Genomic DNA, 15,550 nt, shown 5'->3' with positions numbered 1-15,550 from the left:
CAGCAGCCCTAACAAATGCACCTTCCTGTCAATTCCATTGTAATATGCTGTATTATTTCTTAGGTAGAAGTTTCCGAGTTTTGTGTTGAACAGTGCTTTAAAGAGAGAAGAGACAATGAAGAAGGTATGGATGGTACAGAAATAATAGAGCCTGGAAGTTTATAGAAAGAAAAACAAACAAATTAGTGTTTAATTACATAGTAGAAACCTCAGCTTTAATCTAGAGTCTCATTTTCAAATAATTACATGTAATAACTCCTGTAGAGAAGACAGAATCATGCTGCGTTGCCTGCTTTCAACTTTGGTACTTTGTAGTTGCAAAAAGTTACCAGAAAAATCCTCACCAGAGTCTCAAGGGTACAATCACATTTGCTAGAGTGATTGCAGGTGTACTGGTTCTCCCACACAGGTGCAGTTCTCCAGGGCTGCGGAGCCACGGAAGGGGAAGAAAAGATAAACGTACCAGCATCTGAAGTGTTGAGTGAGCTTGAAATCATAACAAAGGGGAATAGGGATAATTCAGCAAAATGACGAAGGAAGAGGAAAAGCAGAGACGATGCAGATAGAAAAATTCTTAATAGATCAAAATGTTTTAGTTAGAAGTAGGAGGGAATCCTTTTGTCTCCTTTTCTTTGGTAACAAGAATTATAAATCCTGAAAGAGATTAAAACAGAATCCCAAAAGGTTAGAAAAAGTATAAGGTAAAAAAAATAGGGGCGCCTGGGTGGCTCAGTCGTTAAGCGTCTGCCTTCGGCTCAGGTCATGATCCCAGGGTCCTGGGATCGAGCCCCGCATCGGGCTCCCTGCTCGGCGGGGAGTCTGCTTCTCCCTCTCCCACTCCCCCTGCTTGTGTTCCCTCTCTCGCTGTGTCTCTCTCTGTCAAACAAATAAAATATTTAAAATATATATATATATATAATGTGTTCTTTTGACCCATAAAATTATGGTTTCTAACTTCTGTTCCTTTCTTTTTATCCCTTCCGTATTCGGGGAATAGTATCACTTCAAGGAAGGGGTAGTTTTTCATTAATTGCAACAGAAACCATACAAGGATGATTATGAGTATACCTTTTCAGCCAGGGTGGAGGTGCTCATATCTTTACCAGTTTCACTGAGTTAAAATCACGTATGCTGTAATCAAACACTCAACCTTTAGATAAATATTAGGAAATAAAGGAAAACTAGTGGAGGTTCATCTTATCAATAAATGTTGGAAGTAATTTTCTCTTAAAGGTGTTTAACAGTGGGGTGCCTGGGTGGCTCAGTCGGTTAAGCGGCTGCCTTCGGCTCAGGTCATGATCCCAGAACCCTGGGATCAAGCCCCTCGTCGGGCTCCCTGCTCAGCGGGGAGTCTGCTTCTCCCTCTCCCTCTGCCTGCCACTCCCCCTGCTTGTGCTCTCTCTCTCTCTCTGACAAATAAAATCTTAAAAAAAAAAGTGTTTAACAATAATGAAAATTTGTCTGTGCTTGGAAGAGTCGAGAAAAGAACAGGGTTAAGCTGCAGAAGTGCTATGTTTCAGTCATCAGTCCACTTGCTGGTCATTACATCAGCAATCCCATGACCAGCCTCTTCACTCTTACTGGAACTTCCTTGGAAAGCCGGTCAGTCGTGGTCATGGCTGACTCCTCCTTGTGGCCTCAGTTCTGTGTTTCCATGAGGGATTATGGAAATAATTATTTTGGACATTTTCAGCCAACTCCACACACCGAACTTTTCGTCCATATTATTTTCAGCCACCACCAAGCATTAAAGACCCTCCAGTCATCCATTATTTCTTGTTGTGACCTTCATACTTGTTTGTGTGTGTGTGTGTGTGTGTGTGTGTGTGTTCATTCCTTTATCAGTTTTCATTCCTGTATCAGTTAGGATCCTCTATGAAGTAAATAACATGAAACTGTCTTCAAACTGGCTTAAACATAATGAAAGTAGCTCTAGGTCAGGTTTCAGAATTAACTGATGCAGGGGCTCAGGGATATCAGTAAATATTTGCTTTCCTTCCTTCTGTTCACAGTGTTTGTTTCATCCTAAGTCAGGTTCTTCTCTTTGTCCTAAGGTGGATACCAGCTACTGTCCAGGATATAAGCTTGCTCACTTACACACATTGGGAACAGGAGTTCTGAGGGTAAAGACAGCTACCTTCACAGATCATGGACTGGGGCAGGGGGTTGGTGGTGCATGGGTACCGGGAAGAAAAATGTATACATACTTAGTTAGACAGAAGCAGCGAATGGCTGGACAACCAATACCTATCTAGCTATCTATTCTACTCTTAGATTTCTCCCTCATTTTTTCTGGAACCCTTGTCCCATAATAAACAAACTCCTCCACTTTTTTATACTCTCCGGATTGTCTTTTCTTCTATTAACCTTTACTGGAATACATTCAACCCTGGGGAAAATAGTTTCTCTACATCCCTTTTTCTTCCACACCCCATATAGCACAAAGTAAGGAGGAAAGACTGCATCTTCTTTGTTCCCCAGCTCCTGCCTTCCCCCCCAGTTATGCTCCCCGGTGAACACTTCTTCACCATTGTATGAAAACACCTTTGAGGCTCACAGTCTTGTTTTATCATCGTATGCCCTGCTTATGATGTCCTCCACCAACTACCTGGTTGGTCTTCTCCAGTCTTTGAAGACTTTGGTTTCTGAGTCAGTCTTCCTTTCTCTTCCCAGGCTCAGCTATCAAGCTGCTGACTCTGTGTGTTCACATAGATGATTTTTTAAAAAAGATTTTATTTATTTATTTGACTCAGAGAGAGGGAGCACAAGCAGGGGGAGTGGCAGACAGAGGAAGAGGGAGAAGCAGGCTCCCCGCCGAGCAGGGAGCCTGATGCAGGGCTCGATCCCAGGACCTCGGGATCATGACCTGAGCCTAGGGCAGCCGCTTAACCAACTGAGCCACCCAGGGACCCCTCACATAGACAATTTATCCAATACTAGATGGTCGGCCATTTGTACTCTTCCACCTCGTTTATATCAACCGCCCACTTCTGGGAAAATGTCCTGGATCTTGTCAGACTGCTTAACCTTTGAATTCTTAAATTCAAACCCATACTTTTTTTACTATAACCTAAGTTCTCCCACTTTACCTGTTTTATTTATTTTACTGAGGCTGTAGTCTCTCTTCTTATCTGAAATATATCCAGCTCTAGAGAATTGCTTAGATGCACTCTCCAGTTCTTTACCTTCTTCCTCCCCCTCAGTCATAGGATTCTGACTTCCACCACTAACATCCCACTGACACTGCTCTCGCCAGAGCCATCAGGGACATTCCTGCTACTAAATTTAACAGACTCTTCCATCTTTTTTGAGATTTGTACATTTAGCACTTATGCACTCCTTCCCTTTTTCTGTGCGTACTTTTCACAACTTCCTAAATCCATTCTGGCTTGTTTCGTTCTACCTCAATGACTAAATTAGAGTTAAGGCTCAGTTGTTCTGTTCTTATTCTGCAAACTCCCTTGGGCCAGTTCAACCAGCCCTTTAACTCCAATTACCATCTAATATTAATGAACTCCACTTACATGTGCTGCAGCCACTTCAAACTTGGCAAGTCCAAAATTGAATTTCTCCTTTTCCCCGCAAAGAGCCACCTCCTTCTGAATTTCCTAGTTTAGTGATGGTACCACCACCACCCATCCGTCTGGTTTCAAGACAGAACCCTGGACAACATCCTTGACTCTCTCTCCCTCTACCCACACCTAAACCAAGTACCACATCATATTGATTCTAGTTCCTGAATATCTTCTAAGTCACTCCAGTTCCCCCTATTTCCTAGTTCAGGATACCATAATATTATGCCCCAGTTACAGTAATCGCTTTCCCCTAGTATGATCTCTCTTTTCCAAACCTTTCAACTCACTATAATTCAGGCGATTTCTCTAGAATGTGTACCTTACTTCATGTCTTACCTGATTAAAACCCTTTGATGGCTCTCTCACTGCCCTCAGGATAAGGTTGAACTCTTCAGTGATTCCCAAGGCTCTTCATTCTCTAGTTCCAGCTGACCTTATCAGACCTCTCTCCTTACAGCTTTTGGCATTTGGATAATTTCTGGACACGTCCAGATCTTGGCTTGCTCCTTGTACCCTCTGGAAAATCTTCCTAGAAAACTTCCTTCTGTGGTCTTTCAGAGTTCCCTCCGCTTATCCCTGTCATAGGGCTCATCTCAATATAGTATAATAGTTCATTTATCAATTCGTTTCTCCACTGTATTATAATAGCAGGGTCCTACTCAATTTGCCTGTTTCTCTTTGATGCCTGTCACAATGACCAGACAGTATATGCTCAGAAGTATCTGTTAAGTGAATGACCTTAGATAAGTCACTTAGCCTCTCTGAGCCTCAACTGCATCTTCTATTAAAAGGGAATAATGCGCTGCCTACCACATAAGGTTGTTTTGGGATCTTGTAAGATAATAGGAATGAAGTTTAGCATAGTAGTTAAGAGTGCGGGTTCTGGATCTCTACTATGTTTTTAATCCTAGCTCCTACCATATTACCAACTGTGTGACCTTGGACAGGTTACTTAACTTTCCTGTGTTTTAGTTTCCTCTTTGGTAAAATGAGAATAACCACATTATCTGCCTCATAGTTTTGTTGTGAGGACTGAGTGAATAAATGGAAAGCCTTTAGTACAGTACCTAAACACACAACAAATGTTAGCTATTAATTATATTTTTATTTATAGACTCTAAAATTATACTATATGGTGTATATTACATATATACACATGTATGGCATCAATTATTAGTTTAAAGTTTTATGGAAGTGAAAGCTTGGTACCATACACTTAATCTCCTTTTTCTTTTATCTTTTAGAATAACGTCATAGCAATAACAGAGTTTAATTCCCAAGTCTTAAATTCAAATTGCCATAGTTGATTTACATGAAATTTTTGTTAAAAAATCTTTACATTGTTCATTATAAAAAGAGCATTTTTGAAAATGTTTCCTTGCTGAATCCCAAAATATGTTTTGAGTCTGTTACATTGTAAGTGGATGTTGGCACAGAAAAAACATTTAAAACATTTATTTCTTCTTAATTTTTATTTTTTAAAGATTTTATTTTTGTAAGTAATCTCTACACACAACATGGGGCTTGAACTTAGAACCCCAAGATCAAGAGTCACATGCTCTACCAACTTGGCCAGCCAGGCATCCCAGCACAGGAAAAACATTTAAGTAAGAAAGATTGCTGGTTTAATTTGTAAAGGACAATATTATGTCTTTGACACTAACTTTATTTCTCAACATGATTTAATTACATAACCAATTCAGTGTTTGGTAAGTACTAATTCCATTAAATCTGCATTCAAGGAGGAAAAAAAATACAAAGGCATTTAGTTTTGTGCTTATGTGTTCACCTGAAAGAGATTTGCTCAATTTTATGAAAAAGTCCTTTTTAATTCGATTAGATAATACGCATTTGTGTATTGACTTTGGACCAACAAGTGCTTAATTTTTATTCTTTTTCTGATTCTTTTTAGAGTTGGTGGTTCCAGGATTTTATTCAGAATGACTTTAGGAAGAGAAGTGATGTCTCCTCTTCAGGCAATGTCTTCCTATACTGCGGCTGGCAGAAATGTTTTAAGATGGGATCTTTCACCAGAGCAAATTAAAACAAGAACTGAGGAGCTCATCGTGCAGACCAAACAGGTGTACGATGCTATCGGAATGCTTGATGTTGAGGAAGTAACTTATGAGAACTGTTTGCAAGCACTGGCAGATGTAGAAGTGAAGTATATAGGTGAGTGGGATGCAGAAACACCTCGACAGTTCATTTTGTAGGCCTCATAACCCATCTTATGCATTCTGTTTGGGCAGTCCATTTTCCAATTTTACAAGACATTGATTTTTCCATAATCATTAATTAATTGCCTAGAATTGAATTAAGTAAGATTAAAATGTTTTTATTATGTTGGCAGAGGTGCTACGAAATGTACCTTCTCGTTACAGCTGCTTTCTAGAGAGTATTTTGACATAATACACCAAAACTCTTAAGAAGTTCACATCCTAGCCCTCCAGTTCTGCATCTAGGCTTTTAATCTAAGGAAATAATCAGATACAGGAAAAATTGTGTATGAATTCATGTTTAAACAGGTACTCTGTCATAGCAAAAGCTTGGAAACAACCCCTGGGTGCCAACCAGTAGAAAGGCCAAATAATGATACATTCAGCCTCTGCAACACTATGTAGCCATTAAGATCATGTTAAGGAACAGTGTTTAATAACATTTTTAAAAAATCACAGAGAAGGAAACCAGAAGAAAATACACAGATTTAAATAATAGCTAATTTCTTAAGTTTTAGGTTTACAGTTGATTTTTAAAAATTTATTCTTTCTGCTTTTCTCTATTTTCCATATTTCCTACACTTAAAATATATTATCTTTGTAATATAAGTATTAGGCCCTTTGAGTTAAAAGAAATGAAGATTCACGTCAGTTGCCCCTAAGGATTAGGTGTACTCTCGAGTGTATTATGACTGAGCAACCTTGGCCATGCATCCAGGCTTTGTAAGAACATAGGTTATCTGTAGAATTGGATATCATAAACATTTGTACGTATTCTGGAATTTGGAAGGTTGTCCAGAATCCTGCACAGCCCTAGTGACGTAGTCCTCTCTTTACCCCCATCAGCCCCTCATCACCAAGAGTTCCCTTCCCTACGTCCCACCGTAATAGGGACTCTCTTACCTCTTCTGTTTCATTTTCTGCCTCTTACCACCACCTGCTTCACTCTGATTAATGACCACTAAATCTGGCTAAAAGTCTTGAGTTTAAACTGCTGAATAAAAAAGACCTGGTTGGTCTCATTAGTCAAAGTCAGAGGGATAGATGGGGTGCCTGGGTGGCTCAGTCATTGGGCATCTGCCTTCGGCTCAGGTCATGATCCCAGGGTCCTGGGATCGAGCCCCGCATCCGGCTCCCTGCTCAGCGGGAAGCTTGCTTCTCCCTCTCCCACTCTCCCTGCTTATGCTCTCTCTCTCTCTCTCTCTGTGTCAAATAAATAAATAAAATCTTAAAAAAAAAAAAAGTCAGAGGGATGGAATTGGTCCCCATTTGGCAGAGTTTTCCCAGAAGGCAGCTTCATGTGTATCTCCCTCCCTGTATGTGGTTTTGTCCTTCGTTCAGAGTGTCAATTCTTCAGTCACATATGGCCAAGATGGTATGCCAGCTGGTGACTTACGCATTTAACAAATACAGAAATCAGTGGGGAAAAAACAAAATCTTTTTAAAAATTATCTTAAATTCTGCCTCTTCCCCAATAATACATCTTTTTTTTTTAAAGATTTTATTCATTTATTTGACAGAGAGAGAGACAACAAGAGCGGGAACACAAGCAGGGGGGAGCGGCAGAGGGAGAAGCAGGCTCCCAAGGAGCAGGGAGCCTGATGCGGGGCTCAATCCCAGGACCCCAGGATCATGACCTGAGCCGAAGGCAGATGCTTAACAAGTGAGCCATCCAGGCGCCCCCCCCCCAATAATACATCTTTTGGATATACTTTTAGTTGTCTGGTATTCTTACTATCCCATAAGTTTAGCTTTTTGAGTTAATCATAAAAATTTTTGAGTTTAGGAGTAGCTTTTTTTTAAAAGACTAACTTTCTCTTATTGGTACATATTCTCAGAGTTCGATCTGCCTCCTGCAATGGCTGTTAAAACCTCATTTGTCTAGTGTCAGGTACTGTTTATAGTTTGGCAATGAGAACATAAGTCTGGTTCAGGTCTTTGTGGCAAAGTAAGGAAGGAAATGGTTCGTTTAAGAATATGTTAATGGGGTGCATGGGTGGCTCAGTCATTAAGCGTTTGCCTTCGGCTCAGGTCATGATCCCAGGGTCCTGGGATCGAGCCCCACATTGGGCTCCCTGCTCGGTGGGGAGCCTGCTTCTCCCTCTCCCACTCCCCCTGCTTGTGTTCCCTCTGTCGCTATGTCTCTCTCTGTCAAATAAATAAATAAAATCTTAAAAAAAAAAATATGTTTCCAATTTTAGGCTCCTGCATTTTGTTCTCTTCATTTTAGTTCTGGAGCAATTTTGATTTTTTTCCTAATATCTTCTTGAGCTAATTTTAAAAAGTAAACAAATTGTAACTATATAGTTAACTCTATCAAACAAGTGCTGTGTATATGAAATTTTAATTCTGTTCCATTCTTTCTTTAATCAAGAGACATAAAAGTGCATATTTTACATGAAATACTTAAAGAATAATTATTTAACTTGATTTTTAAAACCATACCTTATGAATTTATTCAGATGTTTTAGGCAACTTTTTATAGCTTTATTTGTAGCAGTGTTCGAAGAGGACTGACATAAGTGAGGTAGCTGGTTTAACTAGACAATTTCTTGGTATGTTCTGCTCTCTACTGTGTATCACATGTGGAAGTTTTACCTCTTTAGAATACCGCCCAAGTACTAAAGACAACAAACATGTATTCACTGTCACAGCATAGCTGCAACCATCCCTACAAACCATACTCATTTTTTTCCTGTAAGATGGGTTATTTTACTGACATCAGATTTTTGCCCGATTAAAGTCAAAATACAAATGTATGAAAAACCCAAGAAACAATTCTAATATGTGAAAATTAGAGCAGACTGCATTACCACCATCATGTAACGGGAATAGCCCCAATATTGAGCTGCTTACTGGTTGTGTCCACTGAGATTTCTGGGAATCTTCTGTAACTGTATGCAACTTTTTTATGCTTGTATGAATGTTAGCATTTGGGGGAGGGTTTTTGACATGATTCTCTAAGGAATCTGTAGTAAAGGTTAAGAATTTCTATTCTAAACAAACCCCCTCCCACTAAATTGGTCTGCCTTTTTCGTTTTTTCTTTTTTTTTTTTTTTTAAGATTTTATTTATTCGACAGAGACACAGCGAGAGAGGGAACACAAGCAGGGGGAGTGGGAGAGGGAGAAGCAGGCTTCCCGCTGAGCAGGGAGCCCGAGTGGGGCTCAATCCCAGGATCCTGGGATCATGACCTGAGTCTAAGGCAGACGCTTAACGACTGAGCCACCCAGGCGCCCCTAATTTTTTTTTTTTAAGATTTATTTATTTATTTGACAGAGAGACACAAGCAGGGGGAGTGGGAGAGGGGAAGCAGGCTTCCCGCGGAGCAGGGAGCCCAATGCGGGGCTCGATCCCAGGACCCTGGGATCATGACCTGAGCCGAAGGCAGACCCCTAACGACTGAGCCACCCAGGCGCCCCTGGTCTGCCTTTTTCTAAAACATCCTCTGTCTCTTCCAGTCCCCATGCTTGTTCTAGTCTCTCCTCCAATCCTCTCCTGAGATCTTCCTCTTACCCCGCCCATACGAAGGTCCAGCCTTCCCCATGAGGCATTACATAGTGCTCCAGTTCTCAGTCCTGCTGTCTTTGAGTTACTATCCCATTCGTTGACAAGTAAGCTGCTCTATCCTGTATTGTTCTTTATCTTTTCACAAACTATTCCATACTCCCACATCCCAGACTATAAAACGCGTCACTATGAGAACTATGTCTTTATCCTTCTGCATTCCCAGTTAATAAATTACACCCTAAATATACTTTGTTAAGTGCTCAGTGTACACCCTTATTGTCCCTAATAATGCCAGTGCCACAGCCAAGTCCTGCATTAGATGCTGTTTCTTGATAGCCTTAGGAACCTTTACAGAAAGTATAAAATGAAAAGTTAAATTGGGATAATCATTCATCTAGGTAGGAGGTATTTTTCTTGGTACTGATTTGATGAGTCCTTGTGGTTTTTTCCTCTATTGACAGTGGAACGAACCATGCTAGACTTTCCCCAGCACGTCTCCTCTGACAAAGATGTACGGGCAGCAAGTACAGAAGCAGACAAAAGACTTTCTCGTTTTGATATTGAGATGAGCATGAGAGAAGATATATTTCTGAGAATTGTACATTTACAGGTAAATGACATTATAAATCCCTTTAAAGATTTATTTATTTATTTGAGAGAGCGAGAGAGCGCGCACATGTGCGTGCAAAAGGGGGGTGGGGTCAGAGAGGGAGAGAGAGAATCCCAAGCAGACTCCCTGCTGAGTGCAGAGCCCTTCATGGGGCTCGATCTCACAATCCTGAGATCATGACCTGAGCCAAAATCAAGAGTCAGAAGCTTAACCGACTGAGCCACTCCGGCACCCTAACATTATAAATCCCTTTAAAAGAAAAATGAAATCTACTGTAAAAAATAAAAATCTTTGGCCAACAGTAAGAAGTATTTGAAAATTTCTGGATTTTGTTTCTAATGATTATATTAATGGGCATAGCGTAGCATTATATATTGGTTTTTTTAGTGTTATATATTGTTATACCACATAGGTTTATGTTGAATTGCCAGTTATATTCACTTAACACTGAAGACCAAGTGTAAAAGAAGTGTACATCTATAAATTTAAGGATTTTTAACCATCATGAACGTAATGGTTCAATGTAAAAACCTCTTAGAATTTTCAAAATGTTGCAGGGTTTATATTAGATCAGGTCAGCTACAAGCATATGGAATTGTGAGTTGTTTATCTGCACATATCATGTGGTTTTGGCCATCATGTTGATGACCTAACTGTTGATGTTGCACACATCATTCCTGTACATTTTTCAGGACTCACAGAAATGATGGCTAATGAATGTTTTAGGTGGGTCTGTCTTGAATGTTTTGCTTTTTTCATTACCAATGTTGATTTGCTTCCTAGAATTTCATTATGTCTTTGCTTTGAAATTTTCATGACACTCAGCAGTTTGTTAGGAAAACAACCATTTTTTTATAATCTTAGACATTTTTGTTTAATTTTGCATGTGTCTTTAATGCAAAACCTCAAAAATTTTGTTGTTTTTAGCAAATAATGGCAAGAGTTTAAATAAAAAAGCAGTTTTATTTCAGATGTTTTATATGTAACTTACTAAAGAATATGTAATCAAGACTTTATTTAGACATGTAAAATGTTCATGCTATCTGTCCTCATGTCAAACAGGCACTCTTCCCCCTGTAATTTATATTCGTCTCTGTGGTTCATAACTGTTCATCTTTAGCACTATAAAAATAACATAAATTGTTATAACTGTTACAATGTAACAGTTATATTGTTACATTGTTTTATTCTTTTGACCCCAGTTATTATTCTATGTGATTCAAATCATGGCCCTTACAGTCTCTCTTTTTTTTAAAGATTTTATTCATTTATTTGTCAGAGAGGGAGAGAGCGAGCACAAGCAGTGGGAATGGCAGAGGGAGAAGCAGGCTCCCTGCTGAGCAAGGAGCCCGTTGCAAAATTTGATTCCAGGATCCTGGGATCATGACCTGAGCCGTTGCAAAATTCGATTCCAGGACCCTGGGATCATGACCTGAGCCGAAGGCAGGCAATTAACTAATGAGCCACCCAGGTGTCCCTACAGTCTCCTATTTCTTATTTCATCCCCCCAAAATCTAATTTCCTTTCTAGCTCTATGTTATATATGTATTTTAGAACTTTTTCCCAGAATTTCTAATTTCCTTTGATCAACTCTGTTTTCATTCTGACTTCTAAGTTTTCATTTGGGACTTTCTAGCCTCAAGAAGGTATTGCAATCTTAATGTTATATGTCCTATCTAATGCTTTTCTCTGATTTTTATGAATATTATCACAATATGGGAGGTTTGTCACTTTAGATTTCTGTTACACTTTTAAATTCTGTATATATTGTGATCTGATCCCATTAAATTGGGAATAAACTGCTGCCTGTATAGTATACTAGTGTTCTATGCCGACTAGATGCCAGTGGATTCATCATATTTGTTCATGTGTTTGGGCAGGTTCACTTCAGCGTTTTATTGTGGTAATTTACAGTAGTTGCAGAATTGTTTCCATAGTTTTTATTTTTTCCCAAAAGACTAATTAATTATTACTATACATGTCGATTGTTGTGTGACCATTTTTAAAAGCTTTTACAATGTCTGTTAAGGTGAGATCAGAATAATAAAAGATAGCTGTTGTGGTTTTTTTAATGCACTAAAGCTTATTTAGTGAATTTAGTTACCTTCAAACACCTTCCTTGACAAATAGTTGTGTTTATTTAAGCAGTATTTATTTTATTTTATTTTATTTCTTGTATAGTTAACATACAGTGTTAAATTAGTTTCAGGTATACAATATAGCGATTCAACAATTCTATATATTGCTCAGTATTTAGGCAGTATTTTTTAAGATCTGAAACTATCAGTATGAGCTTTCTGGTAGCATTGGACACCTTAACAAATGGTAAATCTCATCCCATTCATAATTAAAAGACAAAGTTATGGGCACCTGTGTGGCTCAGTTGGTTAAGCGTCCAACTCTTGACTGTGGCTCAGGTCATCATCTTAGGGTTGTTAGATCGAGCCTCAAGTCAGGCTCCATAGTGGAGAATCTTAAGATTCTCTCCCTCTGCCCCTCCCCTCCACTTGCTGTGTGTGTGTCTGTCTCTCAAAAAATAAATTAATTTAAAAAAAGACAAAGTAGGAGCACCTGGGTGGCTCATTCGTTAAGCATCTGCCTTCAACTCAGGTCATAGTCCCAGGGTCCTGGGATCGAGCCCCACATCGGGCTCCCTGCTCGGTGGGAAGCCTGCTTCTCCCTCTCCCACTCCCCCTGCTTGTGTTCCCTCTGTCGCTGTGTCTCTCTCTGTCAAATAAATAAATAAATAAATCTTTAAAAAAAAAAAGACAAAGTATATCTAAGTATTCTATTTACTTTTCTCTGTTATGTTGTAAGTAAAATATGGCAACCATGATGTAACACGTAAAGCCTTCATTAAGCTGGATAATAGGATCTTAAATTTATATGAAGTCAGCAATTTCAGGCATGATCTACTAAAATGAAGGTGCTTTGAATAATACTGAGGTCTCAAGACACCACCAATGTAGACAATAATCTATAATGGTCTTAATTCAATCTAAAATGTTATTTTAGCTCTCATGTCATTCTTCACTTAGGACTGATGAATAGAAATACGACATTACTTTTCACAGTTCTTTATGTAAAATCTGTGCTCAATAAGTCTCCCAGTTGTCTACTGATGTATATAACCTATTCAAAACTTACTGGCTGGAAAGAGCTGCAATCATTTTATTTTCTGTTATGGTCTCTGTAGATCAGGAATTGAGAAAGGAAGCATTTGGGTAGCCCTGGCTTGGGGTCTTGCATGGGTTGAAGGTAGTGGTGTCTGGAGCTGAAGCATGCAGAAGCCAACCAGAGATACCTCTCTCTCCATTTCATGTCTGGGCATCTCCACATTGTCTCCTTATGTGCTTTGGGCTTTCTTATAGCATGGCAGCATCAGGGTAGTAGGACATGTTTCGTGGAGACTCAGGAGTCCAACAAGGGTGTCGCAGCGCACTCCACAGGGGCTGCATTGCCTTTTCTGACCATCTCAGAAGTTACATAACATCACTTCGGCCATACTGTATTGATTGACTGCAGTCTGCCCAAATTCAAGGGACACTACATCTCAGCGTAAGAAGTATCAACTAATTTACAGTCACGTTTCAAAATCTCCAAAATAAGTCATGTGTTGACTATAGATGGATGAAATTATAATTGAGCCTGAGACTAGTGTACCATAGTCTTCCTACCTCCTTCCTAACATGTGGTTAGTAGTTTACATTGGCACAGCATTGTAGTTATCTAATTTAACTTTTATACCAATCTTGTGAGGCATCCCTTTTTATAAATGGAGATAGTGAAGCTCAGAAATGGTAGTTTCGGGGTGCCTGGGTGGCTCAGTCATTAAGCGTCTGCCTTCGGCTCAGGTCATGATGCCAGGGTCCTGGGATCAAGTCCCATATCAGGCTCCCTGCTCGGCAGGAAGCCTGCTTCTCCCTCTTCCACTCCCCCTGCTTGTGTTCCTGCTCTCATGCTCTCTCTCTCTGTCAAATAAATAAATAAAATCTTTAAAAAAAAAAAAAAAGAAAAGAAATGGTAACTTCCTAGGAGTCACAGAGGTAAATGTTTAGTTCCTCAAATGAAAGTGGGAACAGTTGGTGACAGATCTAAAAGATAGGCCTTCAGTAACTGGTGCTAGGACATGGCTTATCCATGAAGGAAAAGGAAAAATTGGATCCCCTCCTCACAACCAAACTGAGAAGCAGCTTCTAGAAGTTTATATAGAAATATATCTTTATGACACCTGAGCAGGGAAATATTTGTTAACTATAAAGTATTAACTGTAAAATGACTGATAAACATGACTAGATCAAAATAAAGAACTTCTGGGGCGCCTGGGTGTCTCAGTTGGTTAAGCGTCCGACTCTTGGTTTTGGCTCATGTCATGATCTCAGGGTCCTGAGATTGAGCCCCTAGTCAGGTTCCCTGCTCATCAGGGAGTTTGCTTAAGGATTCTCTCCCTCTTCCTTTGCCCCTCTCCCCTGCTGCCCCCCCTTTCTCTCTCTAAAATAAATAAGTCTTTTAGAAAAAATAAAGATCTTCCATTAATAAAGGGAAAAGACACTAATACTGGGGCACACGGGTGGCTCAGTTGGTTAAGCATCTATCTTCAGCTCAGGTTATGATCTCTGGGTCCTGGGATCGAGCCCTGCATTAGGCTCCCTGCTCAGCTGGGAACCTCCTTCTCTCTCTCCCTTTGCCCCTCCCCCTCCTTGTGCGCATGTTCTCTCTCTCTCTCTCAAATAAATAAATGAAATCTTTAAAAAAAAGACTAATACTAAAAATACTGAAATACTTAAATACTAAATTAAGAATTTGTAAAACGTGAAACTAGCAAAGCATTAGTACCTAGGATATATAAAGATCTACTACAATCAATAAAAAAGGCAAACATCCCAAAAGAAAATTGAGCAAATGACATGAAAAGATATTTCAGAAGAAACACATACGGCAATTTAACATGAAAAGATGTTCAGCCTTATTAATAATCAGGGAAGTGCAAATGAAGGTCACAATAAGATACCATTTTTACTCACCAGATTGACAAGAATAAAGAAGTCTAACAGTGGCCAGTATCTGCAAGTGTGAATCAGTGGGAATGTTAATGCCCAGCTGGTAAAGGTGTAAATTAATTCAAAAATTAGAGTAGTAACTAATTTGGAGGAAAGTTGGATCTCACATTCTCCATAACTCAACATAACCTCGCTGTCCCCCTCACTGTTGACCTAGAAATACTTTTGAGTTTGTACACAGGTGAAATTGGACAAATGTTCATAGCAACATTATAATAGCAAAACACTGAAACAACTCAGATTTCCATCAGCAGGAAAATGCACCAATGCATTTTAGTATATTTACATTGGAATATTTTATAGCAGTAAATAAGCTACAGCCACATGCAGCAGCAGGGCTGAATCTTAGTAACAATGAAAGAAAAAAGTTGCAGAATACTACATACATTGGGATATCATTTTAGCAAGCTCAAAAAGAAACAAAACTACACAATATACATGTAAGTGGTAAAACTGGAAAAAATGTTTAGCATAAAAGTCAGGAAAATGAGGGCTCCTGAGTGGCTCAGTCGTTAATTAAGCATCTGCCTTCGGCTCAGGTCATGATCCCAGGGTCCTGGGATCGAGCCCCGCATCGGGC

General features: G+C 39.4%; 1 protein-coding gene across 1 annotated transcript in view; it reads left to right on the top strand.

The window, feature by feature from the left end:
• NLN (neurolysin) overlaps window positions 1–15,550 on the top strand; it is a 93,402-nt gene that overhangs the window by 32,195 nt on the left and 45,657 nt on the right. Inside the window, exons 2-3 of the mRNA XM_025892824.2 lie at window positions 5,488–5,747; window positions 9,762–9,910. Of these exons, the coding sequence (XP_025748609.1) occupies window positions 5,488–5,747; window positions 9,762–9,910 (409 nt within the window). The remainder of the gene's footprint in view (window positions 1–5,487; window positions 5,748–9,761; window positions 9,911–15,550) is intronic.

This window comes from Callorhinus ursinus, unplaced genomic scaffold (genome assembly GCF_003265705.2).
Source record: "Callorhinus ursinus isolate GAN/ISIS: 27379988/994484 unplaced genomic scaffold, GSC_fseal_2.0 scaffold23, whole genome shotgun sequence".
Lineage (NCBI taxonomy): Eukaryota > Metazoa > Chordata > Mammalia > Carnivora > Otariidae > Callorhinus > Callorhinus ursinus.
This window is presented reverse-complemented; position numbering and strand designations above follow the sequence as displayed.